Consider the following 25497-nt stretch of genomic DNA (forward strand, 5'->3'; position numbering starts at 1 on the left):
GGTATGTATTCTCCTCTGTTAATATGTTTGATCTCTCCAGATGATAGACATAGAGACAGGCTAGGCTAGGGGGGAATGTACTGCCCATCGAGGTCCCATGGATCTGCAGGAAGAATGCACCTTCATATTCAAAGTAGTTGCATGTAAGTGCTAAATGTGCGCAATCCATTATGAAATCCTTTGGTGTGATGGAGTCCCAGCTGGACTCCTATAGGATGGTTTCAATTATCTTCAGTGTCTCCTCTTGGGGGATACTTGTATACAGGGCCTCAACGTCAAGACCAATCAGGAATTCAGCCTCTGGACAGAATGGCATCTCTTTTAACAGGTTCTGTACCTCTTTGATGTCTTTTAGGAAGGTAGGAGTCTTTTGTATTATAGGAAGCAGTCACTAAGTTTTGATAGTGGTTCTAATGAAGACCCTATCCCTGAGACGATAGGTCACCCGTGGGGGACCATCCCTTTATGGACCTTTGGTAAGATAGAAAATTAGAGTATCTTAGGGTCCAAATTCTTTAGAAATTGTGCCCACCTCTGGAAGGTCCTAAGGAACAACGGCATCCCGGGTGACTTACTAAGGATTCTAATAACCCTGCATTCAGAAACTTATGCTCAAGTTGGGTGGCACATGGATGAGACCTTACACCTAGGATTCCGATTATGCGAGGTGTAAGGCAAGGGTGTGTTCTAGCCCCCACGCTGGTTAGTTTATATATTAATGGTGCACTGGAGTGGCTGGATGACTGTAATCATGACGCCCCAAAATCTTTGAGTGTCAGTACTTCAGTACTCATGTTCGCTGGTAACACGCTGCTGCTCTCTAGAACTCCTATGGGCCTCCAGCATCTCCTGGACCAGCTTGCCTCTTTATGCATGTCCTAGGCCTTGAGATAAACACTGCAAATCCAAATGTATGGCAATCAATCCCACCGTTCTTTAAGGGGTAAGATGTTGGTGGAGGAAGCTTCGATTACCTGGGCTTTAGGCTTGCTGAGAACTGTTCTTGGGCTCCGCAGATAGAACAAAGTAGGGCCACATTGTAACACAGGGCGGCAGCTGCTGTAAGGAAGTTGAAGGCCACTTCTAGTGGTACAGTTTCACCAGTACTTTAAGTCTATGGAGCAACAGCCCTTGCTGGGGCTACCTATGGAGGAGAGTTATGGGGCAGTGCTGATGCCTCTTCTCTGGTCCTAGCTGAAAACAAATTTATCAGATCAATGTTTAACCTGCCCACAAGCACACCTTTGACGCCTATACATTTTGATTTAGCATTGGAAAGGTCGATTCAGCAGTACTTTTACAGCCTTTATAACACTGGGTACGACTTTGGTCACCAGCGGAACTGGCTCCTATTGTGATGCTTTAATCAAACTTATTAAGCGAGACAAAAGAGTATGTACTCCTTGGCTCAGTAGGATCAAACATCTCTGGGTACTTATTCAAAATGGAGAAGGGATGGCAGTGCCCAATGGCAATGGGAAAAGACACAGCCAACAACATGAAGAAAACTTTCTGGAACTGTACATTATCCAGGTTATGGAATGATTAAAAAGAGGATGGTCTCACCACAAAATCCCTCCTTCATAAATGCATCCTTAGCTTTGAGCCCTAACTGAATAGGATCAGGCCCAACTATGCTAGAGGTTTATATATTAGATTCAGAACTGAAAATGTACCCCTCAAAACATTTACAGCAAGCTAGGCTAAGGACACTATCTCATCTATTTATTGTCCTTTTTGTCCACTGATTTGAGAGTCAGAAGAACACTCATACATCGATGCTTGCATCGTTTTAGCATGTAAAGCAGCCCAATATAACACAACACTACACCCACAGGTACGTATTAATATTATAAACACATTAACTCCTCATGCTGTCTATCTGTTCAGATGTTGGCCTGGAATTCATGAAGGACTCCTTGGAGAGTTACTCAAAAGAAGCACAACTTACTGTATTTTTTCATTTTTAAAAATAAATAGAGACAGGGAACATGCTGTTTTCTGTCTGTATTCATATGTAAAAATAAGCAAAAATGGAAAACTGGGAGTCTTACTTATGAGATGTGATACAATGGAGCAAGTTGATTTGTTACCTCCAAGTACCTATACTGGGCTTTGGAGAATTAGATCTGGGAAACTCAATGAGAGGTTTCACAATCCAAAATAAAGATCTATGATACATTGTGCATTTCATTTGTTCTATTGTTACATGTATTTTCGTTTTACCTTGCTGCATGTGCACTTTAAGATCCTGACTGTTTGCCATTTACAATAACAACACATGCATGATGTTTTTGAACCTTGAATATTCTTGGTTTTAGCTCTGTAACACACACTAACATGATAACCTGATACATACCTGCTATTTCGTTGTAAAGGCATGTGTGGTAAAGACTTGCGCAGTAAAGACTGTTGTGTAGCCATTTTAGTTAGAGCTCCATGTACGTTATTTTAGCACATCAGGCTTGCCACTTTGCACTTTAACCTAGATATATTTTATTCAGCTTCATTTATTATTTTAACAAAAGCCACATTTGCGGTCTTGTTTTCATTTCTCTCTATCTAGCTGTTTTGCCTAGGCCAGCACTACGTTCTCAAACAAGACATTCTTGCTCACTCTGTGCTTTGTTCAAGGCTGTAGTGACATAGGAAGCTGGTGAACATGGTAAAAGTTTAGTTTCTGGTATTCATGGAAAAACACACATCCTTACGTAGGGATATTTTCTCAGAACATCAGTTGTTTTATTATAAAAACACTTCCTTGTCCCTTACACGTTAGAGGGAGATTCCAGCCAGAGGACCACGACTGTATGCTGACTGCTGAACGCTTTGCAACAGCTGCTTTTGAAGACTTCAACCCTTTGCTCAGGTATGGGGGATGATGTCTTCCCAAGGGAACCTGAAGGGCAGAATTAGAGCTTAACACGCAGTCTCTAATATAGCCTAGGTAGGAATTAGTCTATTGACTCTAGTGACAATATGGTAGCGTTATTTCTATGCTTTACTCTCCTTGTCACAATTTTAATCTAATCATGCTGTATCGTCCTGGTTATTGCAGTGCACGCTTTGCTATCTAAGATGCAGTCGCTTCATTAACACCTTATTGAAACATATACTGCCTCTGTTTGTCATTGTGTAAGTGAGACTACTGTAACTGAAAGAAACAGATGAGACCCGAGTCACCACGATTTCCTTGAGGAGTCAGTTATGTCATGCGCTCGGCTGCCCAATCATCCCTGCCCTCTGGTAGAGATGAGGCACTGCTAGTGAGCCGGAGAAAAGAAACGGATTGGGGAAACAGACGTCACCTGTAGTGGGTTAAGACTCAGTCTCCCCACACTGCGGGCGATTCTGCAGCTCAAAATTCAGTAGTCTCATTAGAATAATGAGAGCCTACGCGACAAGACAATGTGTGGTAAAGGCACGGCATGGTAATGAATGTGTTGTTGAAGGCAGTGCGTGGTAAAGACTGCGCTGTAAAGTAAGTGTCTTTCACCAAAAGTCTATAGGCTCCCCTGTGGATTAAATCATCCAATCTCAATGGCAAGCGAGAGGACAATTGATTATTTTGGGTGTAGTGTTTACATATAGATCTAATCTATAAACCAAGATGCACTGTTCTAAAATTCAAGACTCCACTCCACCTATTAGGGGAGGAGTATTTAGTACCCACAAGCATTAGCTTATTAGGAATAATAGCCCTCACTCACTATTAGGTGACATGCATCATCATTGGGCCATGCTCCTCATCAGTCCAGCACTGCAATGCCTGATGGGCTGTTCTAGTGCGGTCTTTGCCGGAGATCTTTTTGAGGAAATTGCTGGTGATGAGTGGATATCTGAGGGACTGGAACAAAAAACATTAAAATTGCCTATGGGTGTCAATAAGACAATTTTTTTCCTCAAACGGATACCAATGCCAAGATTAAAAACAGAGAAAGGGAAAACAGCAGAGTGTAATGGTCTGGTTCCCTATAAAGGGACAACGTGTATACCTCAACTGTTGGTATATGTGTGAGGAAACTGTGTGTGGGTACTCCTTACACTACGGAACAAATGATCTACATCTTTCTCGCCTATATAGTCTCAGGGATTTAGTAGCCATTGATCAGGACCTAACATAATTCCTAATCCTCACTAGGAGTGTAAGACATGTAGGTTTTTGACATCTAGAATCTTACAGTAGGGTTTTGTACTTCAAAATGCAGGGACTTGAATGAAAAGAAAACATGGTAGAATAGTACATGAATAATCCCACAGATGTGAGCACACTTTTCACACTATTGTTTAAGCAGACAATGCATATATTTACTACATCATACTCCCTCACATGGGGTAGCTGCAGCACATACCCAGAGGTGCCATAGTTGCGTGACAATCAAGCTGGCAGGAGCAGTCGCATTGGGGTCATCATACCGAGGGTTTATATAGAAAAACCTTTGATTTTTTCTCCCATTGGACAATATTGGTCTAATTTTTACACTGGTCTCTGCACGCAACGCACCCAGAAGAAATAGACATGGAGTTCACAAGAAATATATACTATTGTGATATTGATACGAGCTGTTACATTTATCATATGCTACAGTTATCAAAGAGAGGCAGCTATAGCACACACTGAATGGTGCTATACGTAAAAGACAAGCAGAAGTTTTATTACCTACGGGTCAGTGTGCCTACTTGCCTTTCAGATTTCACTAATGAAGTGTATGCCTCCCCAGTTTGGGGGACATATGGTTGGTCAGCGGATGGGCCAGGGAGTTCCTGGGAGACCCTTTACTTTACTCTATGCTGATTATTTCCATACTCAGCAGATTGCTTTACTGGAGGAACAGCTAGCATCCATGTGATCCCCAAGAGACCTATATACATGATTCTAGGAGGGTAAGAGTAATTTGGTGGAGCATGCTTTGCAGTGTTAAATGCATGTTTACATTCATACAGTACACCCCACGTAGAGCACAAATATGGCTTGCAGTGTTCACGTGCACCTGAGACACTTGTTGTTAAGGTGAAAAGTGTACTCACATGTAAGTTATTATTCATTTACTATTCTACCATGTTTTCTCTTTTATTCAGGTCCCTGCAATTTGAAGTAAAACCCCCTACTGTAAGATTCTAGATGTCAAAACTCTAGTTGATAAGCAGTATTCTTACACTCCTAGTGAGGATTAGGAATTATGGTATGTCCTGATGAAGCAACACTAGATTCATAAGAATGTATAGGTGAGAAACATGTTGACCGTTGGTTCTGTAGTGTAGGGAGTAACCACACACAGTTTCTCCACACATATCCCAACAGCTGAAGTGTTAGGTATACACGTTGAAACTTTATAGGGAACCAGACTACTGTACTCCGCTGTTTTCCCGTTCTCTGTTTTTAATCTTGGCATTGGTGTCAGGTTGGAGCTAAGATTGTCTTTCTTGACACCCATAGTCAATGTTAACTCTTTTTGTTCCAGTCCCTCACACATCCACTGACCATTGGCAATGCACTCAAAAAGAGCTCCGGCAAAGACCCCTCCGGAAGGGCCCATCAGGCACTGCAATGCCAGACTGACGAAGAGCACGGCCCGATGATAAAGCATGTCACCTAAAGGTGAGTGAGGGTGTTGTTCCTTATAAGCTAATGCTTGCGGGGACTAATGACTCCTCCCCTAATAGGTACAGTGGAGTCTTGAATTTCGGAACAGTGCATCTCAGTTTATAAAGTAGGTTCACTCAGGAAGACAGGTGCACTGGAATGCATAACTCTCCCTGTTTTTGCCCCCTTTTCATTTTCGCGATGTTTTAACATATGTTTCCCACTATCATCTCACTTGTAATGTTGAATGGCTGCATTTTTGGGCTTGGAAAAACTCACCAGACACAGACAGTTCTGAAAACTAAACATTCGGGGGAGTCCAGGGTGGTGTGCTACACATGCACCCCACACCATTTTCTTAACCACGGTGTACTGCAAACCTCAAATTTTGACTGAAAACACACATTTTCTTCACATTTCTGTGAGGAAAACGTCTGGAATCTGTGTGGGTGGCCCAAGAGACCTAGACACAAAAGGCATGAAAGTGCTACCTGGAGAGATCAGCAATAGGGGTAGGTGTGGGATTCAAGGCTGTGCTCAGCCGCCACCCATGGAAACCTACCGAATGCAGACATTTTTAAAAACTAGACAACCAGAGGAATTCAGGGAGTTGTGCCTTGTGTGACTCCCACAAGGCTTTCTTACCAATAATGACCTACAAACCTCAAACTTTGCCTGAATTATGCATTTTCCTTACATTTCTGTGATGGAAACTTGTTTAATATGCAGGAAGCCCCAAAGTTCCTACAACTCAGTATTGCCCCACATTTGCTTATAAAACCGCTGTGCCACTCATGTGGTTGGCCCTAGTGCCAGCAACAGAAACAGGTCAAACCGAGGACAATGGGAGTCCCCTCATAAAGCCTCCAATTGTCATTTTTTAGTGATCCTGGATTACGCTAAATTTCTAGTTTTTGAAAATTACAGATTTGCTAGGTTTCCCTAAGTGCCAGGTGAGCTGGGGGCCAAAATCTAAAGCTACCCACCTTGCAAACACAGGGTTATATTTCAGTGGAAAAAATGTGATGTGCCCATGTTGTGTTTTGGGCCATTTCCAGTCATGGAAGCATAGAATAGTGGCATATTTGTTATGGCCAATTGGATTTTGCTGCGTTTGTGCCTTCCAAATGTAGGCCAGGTAGTAAGAAAGAAGACAGTTTGAAAAATACCCTTTAAATCGTAGGCTCCTACAGGTACCTACAAATTCAGAGATGTACACATAACCACTGCTCCTAAACTCTACATCTTGTGCCCATTTCAGAAATACATAGGTATCCTTCATACCCATTTTTCACTCTACATATTTTGCCATATGAATTGGTCCATACTTAGTATACAATGGAAAAACACTGTGTGGTGCAGCTCAGTTGTTGGCTCTGGTACCTCAGGTTCTTGGAAAGCCTACAAGCTCTATACATCTCCGCAATCAAAATGGTCTAGCAAAATTAATAGTTCATTGTTTATGTTAATCAGGCATCATGACAAAAAGTTACATATGAGAACATTGTCACAAATGGCTGTTTTTGCCTACTCGTTTTCAATATTTCTTTGTTTCAATAGTTATTTTCTTTGGAAGAACCTTGAAGGATCTACAAATATGACCTCTTGCTAAATTTTGTCTACTTTCAGAAGTATATAGCTTTCCTGGATCACCTATGGGCAGTGGTTTCCACAACAAACTGAAAGTAGGCTGAAAGCACAAAAATAGGAAAAATGGGCTACCTCTTAGAAAAATGTGCAAACTGTGATAAAAAAATAGTTTTTTTGATTCAGCTTTACAAGTTCTTAAAAGCTGGGGAGATTGTGACATTAGCACAGCAAACCGTTCGATGATGCCCTTTTTAGGAAAAAAATGAGTTTTATCTAGAGCACTTTGTTCCTATTGCTTCCAAAAAACTCAAAATTTAGCTATATTTAGGCAATTTTCTCTGTCCCCTCCAAGGGAATCCACAAACCCTTGCACCTGTAGAATTTCTAGGATGTTGGAAAAAAGGACACAATTTTGGCATGGATAACCTTATGTGGACAAAAAGGTATGGAGGCCTAGTAATGACTAACTACCCCAAAATGGCCAAAAAAGGGTTCAGCATTGGAGGGGGGGTAAAGGCCCAGCAGTTAAGGGGTTAAGACCAGGTTGCAGCACCTAGCTGAAGATATGTAAAACAGTATCTTGAATAACATTTTACCTTCCCTCTCTGTTAGGGAAAAGTGCAGGGAAAAGGTGGCTGTCAGGTCAGAGAGTCAAAGATACCCAGAGTGCAGAGTTCTTTTAAGAATACAGCTGCTTTCCTGTACCAGCGTGCACTGTACTGGCACCAGTTTGCCTCACAGTCTCAGTTCTTTTAGGCAGATATATACGATGTGAGCTGAAGAGGTGGGTGAGTTGTTTAAGACTTCAGTGAGGATTCCTACCATGTTAAACTAGGATTACAAGTAAGTATCATTTTCTTCTGCTTTCGTGGAATCCTCATTGATTGGCATAAACATATAATAGAATAGTAAGCATATCCATAGTCTGGTGGAGCATAGACTGGAGTTGATGGTGTAGGATGTGTGTGGAGCTGGCTTTTGCCAACGCTGCACCGAATTGGACACAATTCTCAATTTAGCATGGTGCTGCTCCCCCCGGAGAGGTGCCCCACAGACAGGGCATAGTGAGGAAGCGAAAGGCAGCTTAGACTGACCATAGAGGAGCCTGTAGAGGACATGCAAAGAACGGCACGATTAGTGACATACTGACCTGCTGTGAAACCAAGCCTAGATCCTGTCAGTGGACGCCCTGTGTAACAATGAGGCAGCAATGGAGAACCAAGGAAGCTGGCAGGGGACCACGTGAGACTCAATCTGCCTGTGCTGAACAAGGACACAGAGAGGCAGCACATGTTGAACAAGGGCTGCCAGAGGATAATTGTGGGGGAGGAGCTGACTGTGCGGGCCAGTACTGCTAGATTGAAAAGTCATGTAGGTAGTCCACACTACCTGCCATCCAAAGATTGTAGGCAGCACTGCATTGAGCCTTTACCTCAGCTGGAGTTGCCTGAGCTCCTTCGAAGGGTCAACTGAATAAATTAGCCCAAAGTAGTGCCTGTGCGCAGAGACCTCCTGGGATACCTGAGAATGAGAGCAACCATCTAAATTCCAGAATAAGGTGAGCCCTCCCACCGACAGTGCCACATGTAAAACTGAACACCCAGAGAAGATAGCCCGAGCTGTCTCCAGCAGTAAGCCTGTACGTATGAGATGATATGGAAGACAACCTAGATGTATGACTCAAAATGGTGCCCAGACATTGAGGACATGAGATGGTGCCGGGTAAGTTATACTAGTGGCAGTGGAAAACTGTATTACCAGCTGAGCCCCTAATTAGGGCAAGATTGGTTCATACTACAAGTGCTGCCATTGTATAGAGCCACATCAGCAAAGATATCAAAATCTGCTAAGCAGCTCTGCCCAACCCAAATAACATACCCAGTGGGCTGGTCTCGGCTAACATGAGGCTCATCATTAAACACAAATAATATGGCAGACCAAGATCAGGAAAACAAGGAATGTGCCTAGCTTCACCAGAGCCCCAGGTAGCAGAAATGCAATGCACCTCCGATGTGCAAAGTACAGAAACCGCGGACATTGAGAAGCTTGTCACTCTAGACTTTATCGAGAAGACCATAGTCAGGCCAAAGACCGTTCTGGGGTCCAATCATATATTTGGTTGCGATGGACCTCACTCTGCTAAAGGCTGACCTAAGTAGACTAGTGGAAAGGGTAGCCAGCACTGAGAACTGAATGCCTGAACACACTCTGGAGGTCTCTGACCTGAAAGCAAGCCTGACAGAGACTTTACCAAATGTCTGCTTCCTCAAGAACAGAGCTGACGAAGCAGCAGACAGATTTTGCCATAGTAATCTGAGGTTTATATGGTTCCCAGAGAGAAAAGAAAACAAACCAGTGGCTTTTCTAGAGCAATCAGTTAAGGAGGCCCTGAATCCTGAAGGGCTGAACAACTTTTTTGCCGATGAGAGGGCACATAGATTCCCGACTAGCCATCCTAAACCAGTAGAACCGTCAAGGACACTTATTGGCAAGCTATTATACTATGAGGACCATAATGTAATCCTATGAAAAGCCAGAACTATGGTCCCATACATACAGAGAACTTGAAAGTATACATTTTCATGGGCAATACAGTGGCAATTCAATAGCAAAGGCCATCCTTTCACGCAGGAAAAGTGAAACTTTGGAAAGTGGGGATACAGCACATGGTGCTGTTCCCTGCAAAACTGAAAATCATGGTGAAGGGTGGACATTACTTTTCACAGACCCGAAAGAAGATTGGTCCTTGGTGGAGGCAAATGAAGCAGATCTATGGACACCTGGTAGCCCAGAACCAATACTGTGATGTCCTCTGAGATGAAGCTCACAGAGCCAGAAACAGTTCATCACCTACTGAGGCAGCGACAGAACGCAAAAAGGCTATTGCAATGGCCACAGCCCCGTGAAAGCCCTCTGAATCATCAAGACAAGAAACAGAAGATGAAACAGTCTCTAGGAAGGTGTATACATCGGAGGAGAAATCAGAGACACTGATGATCTCCCGCAAATAATGCCTAAATTGGTGTATGACCTCTTACAGACAGTCCCTAAAGTACGCACTAGTAAACACCTAGACAAACAGGGCCTCCTTTCCCTCCATCTTTCAGAGTGCTTCCTCCTGCCTTCTGCCTCATTTCCACTGCTTTGTCCCTCCTTTCACTCAGTTTTACTGAGTACTTTCTTCTGCTTTCTGCCTCATTTTCACTACTTTCTCCCCCTTCCCCTCCGTTTTTCTGAGTGCTTCCTCCTGCCTTCTGACTTGTTTTCACTGCTTTCTCCCTCCTTTCCCTCCATTTTTTTGAGTACTTTCACTGCCTTTTGCCTCTTTTCTTTCTCTATTCATTTTTTTACCCATACCCACTGTCACCTGCTGCCTGTTTTCCCGCCTCGCCCCAATCACTGCCTCCCAGGTCCTACTTAATGGAAGCTGCAATGCGACCCCATTGAGCAGGTCCAAGGCCAGCTCTTCCCTGCTGCTGCATCACTCTCTCCTGTTTGCTGCCTTGTTCTCAATACCTCCTTGTCCCCCACCCCCGTTTTTCTGAATGCTTTCTGCCTCATTTTCAAAAAAGCAAGCTGGTTCCCTGAGGAACTGCACTCCTCCAAATGCAACTGCAGACAACTCAAAAAGGAAGTAGCGCATAAGCAAAAAAACAGAAGCCTGCACTGCCTTCAGGACCACCCTCAACCAATACCACCACCTCCTAAAAGAAACCAAGAAGAACACACTAGCAGATGGCATCAAAGCCAGCACAAACCACAGCGAAGAACTCTTTGCCATCGTGAAGGAGTTCACCAATCCCACAGCCCCTGAGAACATCACTCCCTCCCAGGAACTGTTCGACAACCTTGCAGACTTCTTCCATGACAAGATCTCAGCTAGCTACGAAAACTTTGAGCGCCAACCCTCCGCCGCAGACAGCATCAACCAGCTCACATGCACAAACAGAAACCCTGGACACCTTCTCACCCACTGGGAACTTCTCACTATGCAAGACTCTATCGCCATCATGAACTCCGTACACTCGGGAGCACCCATGGACCCTTGCCCCCGCCACGTCAACCTTGGAAACAAGACAATCGTCAATGAGCTCAGGAAGGTCCTGATTACCTCCATCACATGGCCTCCTTCCCAGAGGTCTGGAAGCAGACTGAAGTGAGGCCCATCCTGAAAAAAACATCTGCCAACCACTGGCCCATCTCTTTTCTCCCCTAGCCAGCAAAAGTCCTTGAGAAAGCAATCAACCAGCAACTCACCCAACACCTAGAAGACCTCCCGGACCCCTCCTAATCTGGATTTTTAGCTACCTACAGTACAGAGACAGTCCTGATTGCAGCCACAGATTATACTGGAGCCCTCCTGGACTGTGGGGAAACAGCAGCCACCATCCTCCTGGACCTTCACACTATGTTTGACACTGTCTTCAACCACATCCTTATCAACAGACTCCACCACATTGGGATTCAAGAAAACACCCTCAAATGGATCGCCTCATACCTCAACAGCAGAACCCAAAGGATCAGTCTCCCACCGTTCACCTTAGAGCTAAAGAAGATCATCTGTGGAGTCCCCCAAGGACCATCCCTCAGCCCAACCCTCCATGATCCCCATGGCCCTCACCGTCACATCACAAGGACTCAATATCATCTCCTACACCGACGACACACAACTCATCCTCTCACTGTCTGATGATCCCTCCACCACAAAAGCTCAGATGCTTCCTCAGATGCTTGATCAACGTAGCAGATTGGATGAAGGACAATTGTCTCAAACTCAACACCTGAAAACGGAAGTACGTATCTTTGGGAACAACACCTTGCCATGGACTAACACATGGTGACCTACAGAGCTTGGCACACCTCCTGCCCCAACAGACCACACCCGCAACCTCTGCATCATCCTGGATATCAAGCTATCCATTAAGAAATAAGTGGAGGCAGTCTAATCTGCCTGCTCCCACACCCTTTGCATGCTCCACAAGATCTTCAGGTGGCCCCAGCAGACACCAAAAGGAACGCCATGCAGGCCCTCATCACCAGCAGACTGGACTATAGAAACACGCACTATAGAAGAATCACAGCACGCCTCCTGAAGAGACTTCAGACAATACAGAACTCAGAGGCAAGACTCATACTCGACCTCTGCAGAAGGATTCACATCACATCCCATCTCAAAAAACTACACTGGCTTCTGATTCAGAAGAGATTCCAGTTAAAGATGCTGGCCCAGGCCTACAAGCCTTTACAACGAAGAACCAGCATACATCAACCAACGCCAGACACCTACTATCAGCTTCCCTCTCCCTCGCAGTCACTCGACAGATTCGTCGAGCCAACAGCAGAGGAGGCACCTTCTCACACCTGCCAGCCAAGGCCTCACCCTGCACCTCAGGATTGCACTGTCACTCCAACGATTCAGAAGAGAACTAAAGACCTGGATGCTCAAAAGATCATTCCTCGATGCAGTAACATTCAGCTCCAGCACCTTGAGACCCTCACGGGTGATTTGCCACACTCTCAAACTGTTGAAAAGCTCTTCACCAACTGGTAACAGAGTATTCCTTATATTTCCCACTGCATGCACTATAAACGTGCATACTTGAAGAACTAGATCTGATGCACAAAGTGCCCACAAGACCATTCCTGACACATGCATCTCTGACCAAGGCAATTATTCACACTTGGGGAAGGTGAGGAGATGGGCCCGAGGTTGACAGCCTTATGCAACTCTTCTCCATCTGAGGAATGAGAAAGCATTTTGTTACAGCAGTTTACAGGTCGATCAGAAACACAAAGGAAATGGGCCTTAGACCCCTGAGAATAAAATGGAACACAGATCTAAGAAAGGACCTGACAGATGCTGTGCGGGCTCAGGTATTGCAGCAAACTGCCAGAGTATCTCAAAATGCCCAGTTCAAGCACCTACAGTTTAATTAAGTTCACATAATCTATCTGCCTCCTGTGCAATAACAGGCCATGGACCCAGCCACGACAATGGCCTGGCCTAGATGTAGGGTGATTGGACCTAATTTCATTACATGGTGTGGGATTGGGTGGTGATCAGGTGATAGAAGACAAGCATCACAAACTTGACAGGCAGACGTAACATCGATGACCCCAAGGTGTGCCTGCTGAGCCTATTGACCCCCCCAAGAATGACAAGTCAAATGGTAAATACATTGCTTTGGCCCTGACCCTTGCAAAGAGGTTAATAGTGATGCATTGGAGATCTGCCCTCCCTTCAGTCCTGGACAGATGAAGGATAGACCTATGCAAATGTACTAAAGCTGAGATAGCTGTAAGCAAGCACCCAATATTTGTGACTTCTAGAGTGAGGGCCATTTTGAACTAGGAACCCCCGTTATGAGCCATTAACTTTGTTCACATGTGAGACATTCTTTGTTAGTAATATACTCAGGATAATCCCTTGATAACTTCCAGGTAGGTGCCTTAGATATATATGTTTGTCAGAGATACATTTCTTAACCAAGGAGCAGATGCCACTCTACTTCATGTAGAAGGAGCCCAGGCTTTCCCTGGATGAAGTTTGTTAGCTGATTGGTAACAGAAAGAAATGTAGGGAAATACCCATCTAACTATGGATAGCTTGGAAGAAGCCAAACCGGTCCTCAGCAGACCACAGTTAACAAAGACCTAGCTTGTTTTTCACGTATCCTTTGTTTTATCTAAATAAAACTGAAGGATCCTTTTTACATTTAAAGACGGTAGAAAGCTTTCCTCTGAAGAAGATGGGTCACAGAAGAATACTGGCAACAAGATAGTCTAATATATATTAAAATCTGATTCCACCTTAGGTAAAAAAAGGAGGGGTGCGTTCTGTTGTTCTGAAACACTGTGTTTCGCTCCACTGCTGACAGCGACTGAAATTCCCTAATCTGTATTGCGGAGGGAATTGTAACTAAAATGCTACGTTCCATGAAAAGTGTTTGTGTATGGGCTCAACCGCTAGAGGCATTAGCTTTGACAAACCAGATTTAATTCCAAGGAGGGTGGTGGGTGTCTAATTAAAGGAAAAGATTTTCCTTTCCGGAAGGCCTTAATGATTTGTATGATGAAAAATATTTCTGTGTAGGTCCCTTTCTATATGCTGTGATGGCAGCAGGGTGCACTGTAATGGGAGAATACTGTAATTTTAACTTGGCCAGGTGCAGCAAATAAGGTATAATGGCTTCCTCTTGACAGAGAACAGGGTCATGGCCATTGCCTAAATACCATATAGCAAATTTCTTCCATTTGAGTCCGTAGAATGCTCTGGTGGAGAGGTGTTTGGCCTCCTTGAGGATGTTCATACAGTCAGGTGGTCAATTCAAATGTCCATATTGTATGACTTTATAAGCCATGCTCCTAAATTCAATGAGTACTCAAAAATAGAGTCTGTTGGCATAGCAATGTCTTGTGGGGTTTGACAGATAAGTGTAGTAGCTTGAGATACCACCACTTTTCTGGCCATTCTGATGCTACTACAATCATTGTGGTGTTGGTGTTCTAGCTTGGTTAGCAGTGTTGACATCAGGAAATTCAGATAAAAGGCATAAACATATCTTCTGGACCAACTGATCAGAAGGGCATTGCTCAGAGCTTTTGGTTCATATGCCCTTGCACCATAATTTGGGCATTTTGCATTTCTTTCTAGTGCAAAAAGATGTATGTTTAGAAGATTTCTAATAGGACTTCTAATTCTCACTCATGATTTTTTTGAAACACCTCCTTATTAGGTCAGCTCCGCAAACATGCAGATGAACTGCTTCTCACTAGTAACCAATGGCAAACTGATTGGGATTTGAGTGATATAATTCTAGACTTGGTTAATCCTTGTTTGTTGAGGTAGTACATCATTGTGGTATTGTCTATTTGCACTAAGATTCTGTTTATTTCAATGATGTTAAGAAGACTCTGATGGCCAGATGTACTACTTCTAGTACATTTATGTGATAGAGATGTTGCTTTGACCTGGACAGCATAGCCAGACTGGACGATTTGTAGCACCCATCTGTTGGCACCGATTGTTTTCCACCCTGTCAGATGCTTTATTACACTCCCACCTAGTGGAGTGGGTAACAGAAAAGGAGAAGTGAACCGTCTCTGATTTCACTGGGAGCATGATTTTGTGTATGAGTGCTGCTGTTGTTCATGTTGTTGGCCTCTTACTCTATCATTTATGCACCAGTATTCAAACTGCTGTTGTTGATGTAACTGTCTTTCAGCTTGGGAACAAGAGGACCACTGAGGTAATACCACCCTCTGTCTCTGCTGTTATATTGAATGTTTCTTTCTGTACTGATACCAATAACTATTTTCTTCTAAGCAGACAGCTTTTAATGAATTGGACTATGGGGTCTAAATTCTCTCCAGCCTACGCCAATCTCTTTATGGGACTATTCGAACAAAACATGATTTGGAGTGAGAAGGGCAGTACGTGGATTTCGGACATACTCTTCTGGGGCAGATATATAGATGATTGCCTTATGATCTGGACGGGAGACCTACATAAACTGAAGGATTTTATTAGCTACCTAAACATCAATGACTACAATATCCATTTCACCTCAGAACATAACGCTACCAACATTGCGTTTCTGGATGTAGAATTATTTATTCATGAGAACAGAATAGAGAGTCGATTATACAGGAAAAGCACTGCATGTAATTCTATTTTACATGCACGTAGCGCACACCCAACACACCAAATCAATTCGATACCATATGGGGAGATGGTACGGGCAAGAAGAAACTGCAGCTTAGAAGAAGACTTTGTCTCATGCATTGAAGACATGAGTGTCAGATTCAGGGCACAGGACTATCCCCCAAAAGTGATAGAGAGAGCCTGCGATAGGGCTAGGCGTCTAAAAAGACCAGACACACTTAATCATATATCCAGACCCAGGGCTAATGTTATCCGCTGTATAACCAACTACACAAGAACAGCCATTCTCCTACATAAATGCATGAATAGACATTGGCACTTATTAACTGCGGATCCTAACCTCAAGAAGGTGATCGCAGATAAACCTGTCTTGACTTTTAGAAGGGGCAAATCTTTGAAAAGCAGTCTGTGTCCTAGCTATCGCACTAAACGGATTCAGGACAATTGGCTTAATAGCCGTAGCAAAGGATTTTTTAAATGTGGCCACTGTGGCATGTGCCGATGGGCCAAATCAGACATTACAACATTTATGAGTTCAACTGGATCTCAATTTAACATCAACCACAACATCACATGCGATACCAAGTTTGTCATCTACATGATCATCTGTAAATGTGGTCTCTACTATGTAGGCAGTACCATTAGGCCACTCAAAGTGAGGGCAAGCGAACATTTTAGGGCCCTAAGACAGGGGGATGAAAGGTATCCTATAGTGAGCCACATGAGACAATGTCCGAAACAAAACAATACTTGTGGTTTTGAGTTCTTTGGCTTTGATCTGATCAATAAAGACCCCAGGGGAGGTAATAGAGAATTGGCACTCAGGAGAAAAGAATGCTATTGGATTCTTAAACTTAGAGCGGTGGAGGAGGGCCTGAATACTAACTTTGAGATGGAATATTATCTAGGTGAATAAATGTGACATTGCCATTTCAGACATGACAGCTTGTTGTCTCCAGATTGTCTATTGTAACACCTGTAATTATACATATCATGCACTTGGTTTTATCTATTCTGTAATTCATATCTGGTCACCACACCAACTTTACAGATATTAAAGTGAATATGTGTATCTTGGCCCTGTCCTATGGCAGGTCCTGTCCCCTTTTGTGTCTTGGTAGTGGCACTCTTCCTCCATTTTATATTGTTTCACCTCTTAACATATCTACATCTGTATTTTGGCATTATCATATTCATATTTCTCCACCATTTTTTGACTAATTGGGTTTCAGTCGGCTTCTAGATTTAATATTAATGGCATGATTATGCAAACTAATTATCACGATGGCATAAGATCATGCTACGTTACTCTCGTTTTATTAAGCGGTAAGACATCACCGCTGAGCACCTACTCTTAGTTGTGCTCCAATAACAATAGACTCATGCTCTCCTTTTCGATCTCAGGATATACGAAACTGGGATCCGTTTTTTGATTCACCGCCACCCTCGCCCACCTAGTCAGTATGTTTTTCACCATTCCAAGATGGCGGCCATGGACTAATACGAGTCCTACCTTCATTTCCGTGCACAGTATGCACGGTGAAGGTACTTTAAATGGAACACCCACCAAGTTTAGTGGTTGCTCACACATGGTCCGGACACTACGGGACGCCGCGCAATCATCTGAACGCGGTCTCCCGTTCTCTACTATTTCGTTTTTGATTAGGTAAGCGGTCTGTCGTAGATTACTATTTCACAACTTTTGTAGTAAGGTTTCTGCATAAAAAAGGATATAAACGTGGTATTACTCGGCGGGCTGACTAGTATTCCGTCAACCTACTGAAGTGACATTCTATATTCTTCTTATTCTTAGGATTCTCGGTGGTATAGATTTTTCTACTAAAATCTACTTCTATCTATCCAAGGTACCACGAGGTTAGTTACAGGCTCTATGGCCGTTTCTATGATTTCATTATTTCTTTATTACGGCATTACCGTCATGTTCCCGGGCTGACGTCCGTTATTTATATTGGGCTATTTTGTTTAGTTTCAGATTCCTGGGATGGCTCAGGAGTCCCATTACTGATAAAATATCGATTTTTAGCTCAGGTATGTGTTTTCAGTTCTGTTCGGTGAGCGTGACACACAAATTTGGAGGCCGTAATTTTAACTCTATGGCCTTTTTCTGATCTCATTTGCTTTTTGACATACCGGCCTTTTGAATTTGAGTTTTTTTGAATGTTCTCACCTACATCACAATCTAAAATTGAGGACGTGCACCAATCATGACACAACAAATCTTAGCGTGTATTAGCCTTTACAATGAATGTTCGTACCGACAGCGTCTGTCCTGTTTTATTATATTTTTATTGCATTTTCACAAGAATTGACCTCCTTTTCCTTCCGTTTCACGTTGTATCAATTTTTGCTTGTTAATACCCGTATGGGTGAAGGTTTAATTCTTCTCTGCTCTTTTCACATATGTCACATATTGCAATTTCCCTTTGTGAATCACACAAACGTCACGGTGGGGGTGACATATTGTTGTCACTCATTGTTTATTATGAATCAGAGATTACCGTATCACATGTCTTAGACAATATCTTTGTTTATTCTAGCCCTGATGAAGTCTTGGAGATTTATATCTCATAAGACGAAACACGTGTTGGCGTTTTATTACTTGATTACCTTTCGGATGCTACGGTCACGGATGTGTTGACCTTAAGGATTGTTCTTCCATCACTGTGATGTAACCTATCTTTCAAGAATAAATTGAAGATTCCTGTTTTCACGATTTCCGGTCTCACAACGAAATTCTCGATTAGTATTTTATGGACACTAAACACATCTTATGTAATTGTTTTTGATTCATGAGTGCCCTGACTTCCAATTTATCTATGTTCGGTCTCTTCGGAAACCTCAGAGGATTAGGGAAGATCCTCTTGCCAGGAGCACCGTGCCCTATCTGCTATGTATATCTATTACCTTGGGGATTCATTGTGAGCGCCCAATTTCTATGTTCTTTCTTTCCAATAAAGCTTGCCTTGCTGACCTACTAACCTTGCCAATGCCTTTGTGAATGCTGTGCACTATCAGGAATAATGCAAATGATTTTTGCCAATCGTATGCAACATCAGCACAAAAAAAAGAAAAAAGGCACAGTGGATATGGCCACTGCTAGTGGTCGTGTCATTCTTCTGGCATGCACAAGCGTGATGACGTATGCATACACATGCGTTACTACCTACACATTGAGGTGGCTTTTTCTTCATTTGTTTTTTATTTACCAATCCAAAATAGGGGACAGCACTTTGATCAGTATATACATTTAAAAAAATTGCAGAGCACAAGATTTTTCTGCACTCCAAAAATGGAAAATGTCAGCTACCGGCCCTCTAAAACAAAGAATAAATAAAAAATAAATATGAAAGGTTCACTAATAGTTTAAAGAACAATGAAGGAGCAGGTGGGGATGCAAGGAACAGGGAGGAGGTGAAGGAGGAGGAAGTTAAAAGCAGCACATGAGGGAGAGAGCAAAGTGGGGGAGAATATTTAGTCTGTGGAGTACAGGTGAGGGTATTTAGTGGGGGGAGAAGCACATGAGGAAAACAGTTGAAAAAACATGGGTTTTCATGCAATATGTAATGCTTAACCAAAAATAAAAAAGTGGTTTCCTAAAAGTGAGCAGTGGATGAATACAAGCCCGCCAGTGAAAAGGATGGTAAAAAGGCTATGTTCCAGCGGTGGGACAAGCTAAGAAGAGGAAAGCAAGCCATTGAATAAGAAACAAGCAAATAAGCATGACAATAATGCCAACCCATTTTAAGCAATGGGTTGGCTGTAAATCCAGTTTTTGATAACCCCACAAAAGGTCTTTTGCACCTAGACAGCTTATGCTGTCTGGTAGACAAGACCTAAAAAGGACCGGTCAGTAGTGAACCTCAGGTTGCTAAGGTGAATACATGGTCAGTTTCTTCTGTGCAAGTACTCGCTTTGTTCTCCCTGTCTTTACAGTTTGTGGAGTTTTCATCACTTAACTGGGCATTTCTTAATCCTGATCCAGACCATTTGGTGCTGTAGGCAAAATAACAGTCTATCTTTAGGGGTGCTCTTTATTCAATAATAAAGAGGCAGATTTCAGGAATTTGAAAACAAGCAGTGGGTTTAAGCTAATGCTTATTGCAATTAAACGTCTGGAAGACCTAATCAACCGCACCCTTTGGCTGTTTTAGTGCAGCAAATGCAATTCTGTACAATTCTACTTTTGTCCCAAACCAGTCTGCTTACTGTCTTATTGAACTTTAAAAATTTATCAACGAAGTACTTTGGAATATTCTAAATAAAGGGTAGGAATCATTTTCTTCAGTGCTGTTCTCAAAGCAAATCATGTTTTTGAGCAAATTCATTGCTCTGTTTACTTGGTATTATGTTCATGAAGGTCCACTGTGTGACAATGATTGTGTACCTTTACAGTGAAAGACACAAATGCGTGTACACACCAGTGTATTGGCAAGTTAAGCTATGGTTTTGCCTCGCTTCCTCGATGGGAAGAGGCAAGGGTTCGCCTAATTAATGTTGAGTCTTGTAACAGATTCCAACATGTGCAATACATACTTGGCGTCACAGGCTACCGGTGTGAAGTCGAGCTTATGCTTGGTCCTGAAGATCATGTTCTTAGTTCTGATCTCCAGAATGGATGGAGACTGCAGCGGGGTGGAGATGGCAAAAAGCGCAGGCTGGGGTGGCACCAGGGACCCTTCTTCACTCCGCTGGTTCTGTCCATGCAGGAATTTCAGCCTACCCTGGAGGTTCAAAGCCTGCAAGAAAAAATCCCGAGCTTCTCAGTGAGGACACATAAAGCCACTGAATTTCTACACAGGAGGATTAACAGATGCCACTAAACGTTTATTTCATCACATCGGGACAACAGGTCCCCTGTAACATCCACCCCACTTCTGCAGCATGGAAACAAACCCAATTTTGCTTCTTTAGAACAAGAGGTGCCACTTACCATCCACAACATCTATGTAAATGTTGTATGTCACAATAGCAAGGTCACTAACATTGACGTGCACATATATCGACTTCACTAAATCAACTACCAGCATGTCGTCAAGCCAAGCATATATGAAGTATAGATTTAATATACTTAACTCCACATGCACCTATCTTGACAATATGTTGGTATTCAATATAAACTTCAATATTGTGGAAGAATACCTGTGGAACAAGAGGTGCTATTTAATGCCCAATCCACCTTGAAGAGTAGAGGCACCAGTTAACGTCTGCATCTAGCTTTCAGAAGAACATGATGTGCCACTTGAAAATACTTACTAGGAGGTGGAAATTTGAGAAGATTTTTCCTCCACAGCATTATGAAGTTAGTTTTAAGCTTCACAATTTTGGTGAGATTCACAAAGTTTCGAAAGTGTAAAATCTACCACAAAACAGATGGAAATAGCTGCAAAAAATGAGGTTGTGAGTAATACGCATAGCAAAAACCTCACTTTCCTGTCAGGTAAACTGTCTCACAGAAAGGTATTTCCCTTCCAAAATCATTTTCTTGCCGATAACTCCTCTAGTAAGTGAAGTTTAGCATATTTGCAAAATTGGCTAACTTTAAAACAGCACTTAGGACCAGCTGTGCAAAGATTATTTGTGGTAACCCTACAGTTTTCAAAATCACAGAGTTTGTATCCAAAAAATTATTTTGTATAAGCACAAACCTATTTTGTGAGTTGTAAAACCCTTTCAAACTTTCAAAATGGGTTTTGCAATTGATTACAAATTGTAATTAGCAGAGGCATCCTCTCCTAATTGGGAGTCACAATGATCTGTATGGATAATTTGCGACTGCAATTGTGGTCGCAAACCACTCATCATTTACCAACACCTCAAACGATGTGGTAACTGATTCACAAAGGGGAAAGTTCCCCCTAAGTACACCTTCGCCATTGTGAATTGTGTTCGGCAGCTTCGGACTAGGCAGTGATACAGCAGCACTGGTTCCTTTAGGGAACATGGGCTGCTTTGAAAGTAAATTGGTTTTGGTTTGGGAATGCACACACAGGATGGCAGTCTGTTGTTCCTTGCAGGCCACTAACCTTGTTTGTGGCCAATCACAAGGGGTCGCAAATAGCCGCATTATTATTATTCATTAGGCAATATGGTATTAGTGACTCCTTTGGACTGGACATTATGCGAAGCAACTTATTATTACATAGGTCGCCTCGTTAAAGACTGGCTGCAAAAAGCCTGTGCTTAAATTGTGACCAACTTCACCTTCAAATGCCTTTAGTATGAAGCCTGGCAACTTCACTCACTTTCAAGGTCAACGTCTGGAGCTACGCTGCATGTGATCAGGGCCACCAGGTGTGCTGTCAAAACTCCAACTCTCCAGGTTGCCAGGAAGGCAGAGAACATGCAGGGTGAATGGATGCAAGTTCCACGTGATATTTATTTATTATCTGATTAATTAAAAATCGTTACAATCGTAAACCAAGCGATAAAAAATAATCTCATAAACAATTACACATATATAAACATTCAGGAACAGGCATTGCCAAATAATTCTCAAAAAAGAATGCTAAAGTGATTAGAAATGATTGCCTGATCTTTAAATTCTAGGCCGTATGATGCTGGTATATGAGTCCTGCTCTTGTATGATGCGATTCTTTAAACATAATTACCGCTCAAGCTGATGCAGATGCAAATCATTCACCGACTATTCAGAAGTAAAGTGCTTAACGTTATGACTCAATTACTATGGGCCTTATTTCGACCCTGACGGAGGAGTTTCCTCCATCACAAATGTGACGGATATCCCATCCGCCATATTACGATCTCCATTGAATCTAATGGGATCATAATACGGCGGACGGGATATCTTCCACATTTGTGATGGAGGAAACCCCTCCGTCAAAGTCGTAATAAGGCCCTATGGTCTAATTAAGAATTTGCATGTCCTATAACATGGGTTCACATAGGTAATGTTAACATTCCATTAGCCAATCATTATTAGGAAATGTTGCACACCCTGCTCAATACGAGCCATTACAAGCATGAAATCATAAAACAAATTATTAAAATAATCTTTTGACAATTGCCTGTACATAATGATTGAGAATACCATCATTCTTGAACCTGTGCAAAATAGTGATAAAGTGCTTGGTAGTGATTGTGTGTCCTTTGATCTCTAAGCTCCTGCTGTATGGTGGCCTGTTTGAGCAGCGCGCATCTACCATGCAGAATTGCTACTCAGAGTAAACCAGATACAAAACGTTCACCTCAGGGATAATTAAAGTGCTTGACTTATGACTCAGCCATACCTTCTAGATTGGAATTTGCATGACCTGTGAGGTGGCTTAAAATTAGTGGTGTTTTGATATTCCATAACCAAACATTACGAGGAGAAATGCACCACCTGCATCCGGCAGAGTCAATGCCGATTGTGTAAGGACCTTATATTTTAGCTGCAAATCATTTGAGTTGAACATGCTGCTAGGACTTCCTGGCATGCTGCAGTGGCTCTGTCATTGGAGTTACAACCTGATTTGAAGACTGGAGAGCACTGGCAGGACCGAACAGCGCAGATGCCAGAAATTTGAGAAATTTGCAATTTGGCTGTGGATCACCTGGGTTCAAATACACTACTAGGACTTCCCTGCATGTCAAGTGTTCTATCATTGAACCTTCTCTTCAGAAGTTTCTGCCTAAGGTTCCGCAACTGAGGGCAAACACAAACAACATGTATTTGAGATCTTCCTCCTGTCCGTTGCAGTGCCTACACAAGGGTGAGCGTGGGTGCTTCCATGCTGGTGTTTTCTCAAAGGCCAGTATACTGCCCAAATGCAGAGCCATTCGTTTCTGTTTCATATGCACAGAGTACGCAGTTGAGAGGTATGCAGCTGGACCCAATGAGGTGTAGTGCTTTATAACCACCCATGCATGCGAGCGTGCGCTAAATTTGATTTTATCTTCAATAATAGATATTCGTTTTGAAGCTCTATTGGTGCCCTTTTTAAAGGAATCATATGCCCCACCAGTTCAAACTCAGGAAAATGATGGAACTATATAAATAATTATTGTACGCTGATTGTCAATCGTTTTGGAGGGCTGTCCAAAGGGCACTATTCAAGATGTCTTGGGCACAACTGATCTTGTACCAGGCCTTAATTGATGCAGCTCTCCTGGCCAGGTCTTGCCTCATTAAACCAAATTCTAGGCAAAGCTAGGCTGGAGATGTGAGTCGAGGTAGATGAAAGACTCACCTGAATGTGTTGATCTGGGTTTTGTCTAAGGTTGGGGCATCCAGGCCTCGCATGCATGGGTGAGAGTAGGAAGTAGTTTTCAGGCGATAACTGCTAGAAGTGGGTGGTATGAAGGCATGTCTAGTTTTCTTGCTAAGGTGGGGAAAGCATAAGCTAAGGCCTTTTTTCTGATGTATTGCTTCTGCTGCATGAAAGACCCTTGAGTATCGAAGTATATTTCCAAATACTTGTAGTGCAACTGGGTGTCATTTAAATAAAATTTTGAGGCATACCTTGATCGAGTGTCAACTAGCATTGTTTTTGTCTTATTCACATTGATCTCCAAGTGATTAGACCTTGTATAACTGGTGAGTGCATTCAGCAATTTTTGTAGGCCCACCTTACTTTGAGTCAAAATCACAATGTCATCCGCATATGAAAGTGGGTGAGGTGGAGAGGACCCGGACGAGGTGGGTGAGACTTTTCTGAATCTAGGATAGGTGTGAGGCCCGCCTTAAGGAGATTAAATAGATGAGGGGCTAACACACAGCCCTGTTTTAGTCCTTGGTATGCTATAAAATTTCAGGACAGCCTCGTGCCATCTCTAATTTTTATCTGAATCCACATGTCTCCGTACAGCAGAGTTATCACCTTCGGGACTTGATCCAGTAAGCCCCAGTGCTTCAGTTTGCTCCAGAGCAGCTCTCTTTTTGTGCTGTTGAATGCAGTTTTAAAATCAATGAAGCCAAGATGTAAATTCTTCTGACATTTACACTAATCGGCCAGGAAGGCAGTGATTGAGATATTTTTTGTTGTGTCCACTCCTTTCCTGAAACTAGTTTGATTTAGAGGAGTGATGTTATTTTTGATGGACTACTGCTAGAGCAGGGACGCATAGTATATAGCCTCTGAGTCAAGGAGGGCTATTAGCCTGTAGTTGGCTGGATTTGTCTTCTCCCCTCTCTTGTACATTGGATTTATGACGGAGCCTCGCCAGCTTTCTAGAATGGTATCGCTTAACTGAATTTCCTGTTACAGTAATGCTAGCACCCCTGACCAAAATTCTGCATCGTCCTTAAAAATGGCCTGTGGTATTCCGTTTGACCCCGCTGCACTGTCACAGAGGCCGTTGCAAAGCGTGTTGTGGATTAAAGATCGAATATATGTGAGTTCATTTATTACTGCCAGGTAGCTTCTAGCCCTGTTTGTAGGCACCTGACTGCTTGGGATGAAGTTAGTAGTATTCTGAGTCTGAACTGAGAAGGTTGCAGTAAGATGGTTCAACCACACAATCTCTTAAATGTTTCAGTTATTTATACTTCTACAATTGAAATTGTTTATAATTTCCCAAAATTGCCTGGGGTTGTTCTGCCTGACACTGAACATTATTTTAGTCCAGAAATTGTATCTTGCTGCGTTTTTCCTGACCACAGCTGCTTCCTATAAGCTTTCTTTGTGGTCTTCAGTTG

The 25497-nt window shown here is 42.7% G+C and overlaps 1 protein-coding gene across 1 annotated transcript in view; it reads right to left on the reverse strand.

Moving 5' to 3' along the window:
* Positions 1–25497, reverse strand: part of LOC138285509 (aryl hydrocarbon receptor-like) — an 811968-nt gene that overhangs the window by 196138 nt on the left and 590333 nt on the right. Inside the window, exon 7 of the mRNA XM_069225503.1 lies at positions 20394–20596. Within this exon, the coding sequence (XP_069081604.1) occupies positions 20394–20596 (203 nt within the window). The remainder of the gene's footprint in view (positions 1–20393; positions 20597–25497) is intronic.

The sequence above is a fragment of the Pleurodeles waltl genome, chromosome 3_1 (assembly GCF_031143425.1).
Source record: "Pleurodeles waltl isolate 20211129_DDA chromosome 3_1, aPleWal1.hap1.20221129, whole genome shotgun sequence".
In the NCBI taxonomy this organism is placed as follows: domain Eukaryota; kingdom Metazoa; phylum Chordata; class Amphibia; order Caudata; family Salamandridae; genus Pleurodeles; species Pleurodeles waltl.